The 5,927-nt window shown below is 31.7% G+C and overlaps 1 protein-coding gene across 1 annotated transcript; it reads left to right on the top strand.

Annotated features, from left to right (window-relative positions):
• Positions 1-4,443: 4,443 nt before the first annotated feature.
• Positions 4,444-5,570, top strand: LOC146916291 (albumin-2-like). The gene has a single exon (XM_085718423.1). It carries the CDS (start codon positions 4,499-4,501, stop codon positions 5,147-5,149), a length of 651 nt encoding a protein of 216 aa, XP_085574549.1. The 5' UTR covers positions 4,444-4,498; the 3' UTR covers positions 5,150-5,570.
• Positions 5,571-5,927: the final 357 nt, after the last annotated feature.

Here is a 5,927-nt window from a genome sequence, read left to right as displayed (position 1 = left end):
CTTGTCATGGGAGAGGAAGAAATTTTTGAAAGGATTAATGAAGGAGAGAAGAGGGAATGGCGTGAAAGAAGAGAGAAGGGAGAGCAATTCCCAATTCCAAAAACCTAGAGCGAGAAAGATTATAGAAAATGAGATATTTTTGGGTCCAATTTACTTAAATACCCCCTTCTCGAGCAATTACTAAAATGCCCTTGCCTTGCACGTGTTTATACGCCACTGATACTTAGCTCGTGTTGACTGACATTTCATAATAAACATTTCCATCATACTTATTTCCCTTAAATACATGTCATCTAACGCGTTCGGCGGGTAATATTCTGATACTGACAGGCGGGATATTACATAGTATTCTCATGGTGGGTCAATCCAATATAAATATTACTCCTAATATTTATATCTATGTGTAGACTTGATAACTCTTATCCATGATCTATGAGATTTGGTCATCAGTCTATCCACATAATAGTCTCTATGCTTTAATGATATCTCACGTCTCAATAAAGCTCGACTACGGATACTTTAAGAATAGTTTCCTTATGTTTAATGGGGTCTCACAATTAAGTTATACTTAATGTTACATTAAACAGACTAACTATTCTAGGGACTTTATTATTTTGAAACAAAACAAAACCAATAAAGAAATGCCTTATTATTTATATATTCACAATATATATTTATATCAATATTATGACACAAAGCCAAACCCAATCAATATAGATTGGCTATTAGGGTTTACTCCAACAAAATTTATTTTTGTTGAATCCTTTTTCTCAATGAATTGTTTTAACTTTATGTGCAATAAATTAAAATTTTACTGTATAAATTAATTTAGTGTTTTTCATAAGCACCAATATGCAACTTGGATCATATCCTTTAGCCTTCTCTTTATACATGTCTTAATTATATTATAATATCTTTGTTATTGTTTTAATAAAAACAAAAACGAGAGACACTCGTAGTCTTCATGTTTATAAACTAAAATATTGTTTTTATGTAAGATACAATCTTCCATATTCAATTGAAAATATTTAAATAAAAATGAATTGAACTTTTACTGCATGTTGTATATTATTGATATTTATGTAAAGACTCTAGGTTTAGACTACGTAAATATATTATAGTTTTCATTTTCGCAATATATTGTACTTACTTCATAAATAGAAGTCTTATTTATCATAGCTAGGTAATATGAAAAATATTAGTTCAAAGGTTTGTGTGGCAAAGTCTTTATAAAAATATAATAAGACATTAGTAATTAATAAAAATGTAACTAATGAGTTTATCAATATAATTATTTTAATTTGTAACTTACAACCTTTCATTAAACTTTATTCAATTGTTCTAAATATTTTAAGAAATATAATTATTTTTTGGCTAAATATATTATTTGAGTGATCATTTTATTTTGTTCATACAACTATCAATACGATAGTAGACAACCATTTACTCCAGTGAAACCACATTACCCCTAGCGGAGTCGGATCCCTTTCTTCGAACGAACTTGGGTATCCTGTTGTTGTTTCTATCCTCAGTCAAATTATCTTTGATGTCCTGCATTCATACTTGCATCACGAGCATTTCATAGTATCTTAGGGTAAAAAAAGGTGTACTCTGTATTTAAGTCTCTTCGGCCCGTCAAATCAAAGAATTCATCTTCAAATCTCCGGACGAAGAAAATTCATTGGCCCACTTTCATATGTTCTCTGACCCAGAATATTCATTGGCTTTTCAAAGAAAATTTCTGCAGAGACATGTTTTAAAATACCTCATTTTTGGTTCGTTTTCGGGTCAGCTTTTTTTATTTTATTATTAGTCTTTTTTTATTTTATTTTATTTTATTTTATTTTATTTCCATCTTTTATTTTATTTTATTATTTTTATTTTGTTTGTTTTAGGTTATTTTCTTTTTATTTATTACTTAGAATAGGTCCAAAAATAAAATGTCCAAGGTCCAAAATTTTCCAAGCCAAGTGTCAACTTTCACATTCCTCTTTCAAAATTCACCATTAAACACCAATCAAATCACCATCAAAATCCATTAAACCAGTTTTCCATTTTCATCAACCTCCTCACCTATAAATAGAGCTCTCATCCCTAACAAAAACACACATCAAAACTTATCTTAAGTTGTCAAAGAACTTTTCTCTATTCTCCCTCATTTAGCTTGTGTTGACAAGCTATTTTTTTCTTCTCCCTCTTTTTCTGTCCCTTCGGTTTAAAAGGTTGTTCTTAAGGCCATAGTCCCTTCAATTTATAATGTCCCTTCAAAATTAAGAATGAACTTAAGAACATAGTCCCTATTCAGTTTATTGTTTGATGCTCATATTGTGTCTTAGGGTTAGCAGTGTCAAAAATCACAAAAACTATGTAATGTCTTGTTTATTATTTATTTATTTCTCATATATCAAAAAAATGCAAAAAATTTAGCTTTAGTTTATATCCAAGGGAAATGGGTTTCGTTTTGATCCAACGTCTTTATGAAAATCCCCCCGCGCTTTATTTCCTAGTCACGCTTTAATAATTTTTAGGTTATAAATATTAAATAAAAAAACAAAAACATTTCAAATAATAAAAATTGACAAAAAAAAATCCTTTTCCGCATTCGTCATGGCAAACAGATTAGTAAATGAAACGACAAACAGAACGGTATGATTTTTCTGGGAAAAGATGAAATTTTGAAAGGGGTTTCTTTAGTAGAGCTTCTTTGCGAAGGAGAAGAATGAACAGTGAAAAGGGAAAAGTTGGAAAGTGAGAAGGTAAAGGTAAAAGCTTTATGTTTATAGCCTTTTGATCTGGACATGTGTCAACATCTTGCATTGACAGTTTTTTACAAAGTGGTAGTTCCCAATGACTGGAACGTGGCCCACAAACTATGGTGGGGCCAATTTGTTAGCCCATATTTTTAAAGGCTATCATTAAGTACAGTATTAAATGCAGTCAAAGAGAGTTGACCTTGTCATCGAAGAAATGAAGAATTGTTCTCAAGTGTTTATCGAAGTTGGACTTGTTGGGAGCGCGTGTTCCAGTTCGACAGACGAAGCCTATCGAGGAACGATTATCGTTTCGGATAAGGACAAGCAACAGCCATTTCTAAAGGCGCGTTCGAAATTTAAATTGGATGGATAAGATTTGTTAGTTTTCTATAGTTATAGGTTTGAATTTGAAGTTAGTTAGTTATTCCTATTTGTATAAATAGTAGTTTTTCCTAAGGAAAAGAGGTCGCAATTCAATCATACAAAACTTACACTCAAATTATCCGTATGGATGCGAGAAACGAGTCACAAGTTGCAATGTATGAATCTGTGTACCAATTTACATTCGATCAATGCAATTTAAGTTCTTTTTCTTAAATGTCTTTGCATTTTACTTGTTCATTTTGAACAATTTCTTTGTTTTTTGCTTAACAACATTCGATTGAATTCAACTGGGTTTAGTTCGATTGCTTTTATTCTTTTTGTTTTACTTAACCTTTTAAGAACTTTACATTTCTTGAAAAAACACAAAAGCACAAATATGATCCTAAGATTTACTGGTTGATCTTGCAAGTAACTATTTTTTAAACCAGCGGTTGTTTACCAAAAATCAGTGTAAACAAGGACCAATAAACCGATGACATTAAGGTTAAAGTATGATATCCAACTCACTTATGTGGTTGCTCTGTGCCAAATATGGATGATTTCCTGGACTCCAATTTCATGATTCTTAACAAAACTTCATTTAATTCATGATTTGTATAGCCCTCGTAAGGAAGCCCAACTCCAAGAGAATACTTTGTTAATTTTCTTGGTCATTTATCAACTATATATTGAGAAAGTTGGATTTAACTACTAATTATACCTGTGACGTAATAATTGTTTAAAGACACCAAACTTGACTTTGTTGCTTGGAAACATGCAAACGTGTGCAATGTCTCATCGAGTAGTGCTAACAACACTTTCTTTAATAGTCATTTTTTTGTTGGTTTAAATCATTGTAAGTCTACACTTTGGAAATAGAACCCACACAAAGTGGTGAGATATACTACATGGATTACATCCAATAAAAGAGTGAATGCAAGAGAGAATGTTCAAACGTGAGTATAACTAACATTCCTCGTGTCTTATTTCATGCATTTCATGATTTTTGTAGCCCTCGTTAAGTAGTCCAACTCCAAGACAAGACTTTGTTAATTTTCTTGGTCATTATAAACTATATATCGAGAAAGTTGGATTTAACTAAATAATTAAACCGGTGACTTAATAATTGTTTAAATACACCAAACCAGTCTTTGTTAGTTGGAAACATGCAAACATGTGCAATATCTCCCATATTCATTGCGGCTTTAAAGAGGTCAAGTGTCTAAACGTGTTTTCGACTTCAATTTCAAATTTGACATTTTGTGTTCACATTACCATAGCATCTATATAAGCATAGACCTTTACAAACTGAAAGAAAAACATCTCATATCCTTTTTGTTGTTAAATAGAATACAGGAATAAAAAACAATCATTCAAGAAAAATGCAAGCTAGTCTCATAGGTGCTGCATTCCGTTCATCCAGGCCTAATGAATGTTACCTTTTCGTGAAAGAAAGGTATGTGATTTTGGATTATCATAATAAAGATTTTATCAGTTGTCCGGTTGATATTGATGCAGGGTTTCCAATGTTTTCCAAAACGATATTTAAAAGGGGAATAGATTCTTCATTTGAAACCGAAGGCAATGTTGCATACTTTTTCTCTAAAAGTCAATGCGTCAAAACAGATTATGCTCCATGTTCTGGTCCTGCAGCTGCCAGAATAGTTTTAGGTCCTGTTGAAATTGTTTCCATGTTTCCTTCTCTCGAGACAACACCGTTTGCATATGGAATAGATGCGGCATTTAGGCTCGATGGTTCCAGCGAGGCTGTTTTATTCAAAGGAAATATGTGCGGTTTTTTAAACTATAACTCCAATTATGTTTATAATGTTCTACACATTACCAATCTTTTTCCGGCATTTGTCAATACGGTCTTTCAAGAGGGTATTGATGCAGCTTTTACTGCTTATGGTGGGAATGAAATTTTCATTTTCAAAGGAGAACATTGTGCACGTGTTAATCTTTCCCTTCAATTTATTGGTGGTATCAAACGAATCCATGATGAATGGCCGACTCTTCGTGGCATAATATAATATAATACTATATATGATCATGTATCACTTCTAGAACAAATGAAATAGTGACAAAGATCGGTGACAGGAAAAATAAGAAATCTCTCTATAAATCTCACAAAATTGTGATTAATTAGAGAAACAAATTTCATATTTCTTTCTAGATCTTCTTCATTAAATCAGTTTTTTCTAGTTGTGCATATATGGTCTCAATATGGTTCAATATATGCCGAAACTCATGTTATTGTTGTTCAATATATGTCGTAGGCTGACACTTGGTTGTTTGCCCCATATATCCTGTGTTTTTTTAGACGATCATGTCTTTGTTGTATTGTTATTTTAATTTTAATGTTTGCTTTCAACAAATTAATGTAAGATGTGTGTGTCGTTGTTTGGTTCCTTTCTTCATGTGATGATTTAATAAATATCCGATCTCTATTTACTTTATTGTGATTTTAATATTTGCTTTCAACAAATCAATGTACAAGGTGTGTGTTGTTGTTTGGTTCCTTTCTTCATGTAATGACGAGACAAAATGGAATTAAAAGAAACCATAATCTTTTCAGACAACATAATAAAGCGCCAAGTGCCAGAACAAAAGCTAAGTTACATACATCAAACAATGACGAGGTTTAAACCTCCAAAACCGATAATCAAAATCATAAGTAGCGAGTTTTTATTTCAGCCACCAATAAGTTTGAAGTTTAATTCTTTCAAGTAAAGTTTGCATACAATCCACCTTTTGCTCTAAAATTCGACCATTACGTTCTTTCCACCTTTTGGTTCCTTTCTTCATGTG

The sequence above is a fragment of the Medicago sativa genome, chromosome 6 (assembly GCF_051527215.1).
Source record: "Medicago sativa cultivar Bolivia chromosome 6, Bolivia_mono, whole genome shotgun sequence".
NCBI lineage: Eukaryota > Viridiplantae > Streptophyta > Magnoliopsida > Fabales > Fabaceae > Medicago > Medicago sativa.
This window is presented reverse-complemented; position numbering and strand designations above follow the sequence as displayed.

Coding starts and splice junctions, on each gene's coding strand:
- LOC146916291 (XM_085718423.1), top strand. CDS start 4,499: ATGCAAGCTAGTCTCATAGGTGCTGCATTCCGTTCATCCAGGCCTAAT.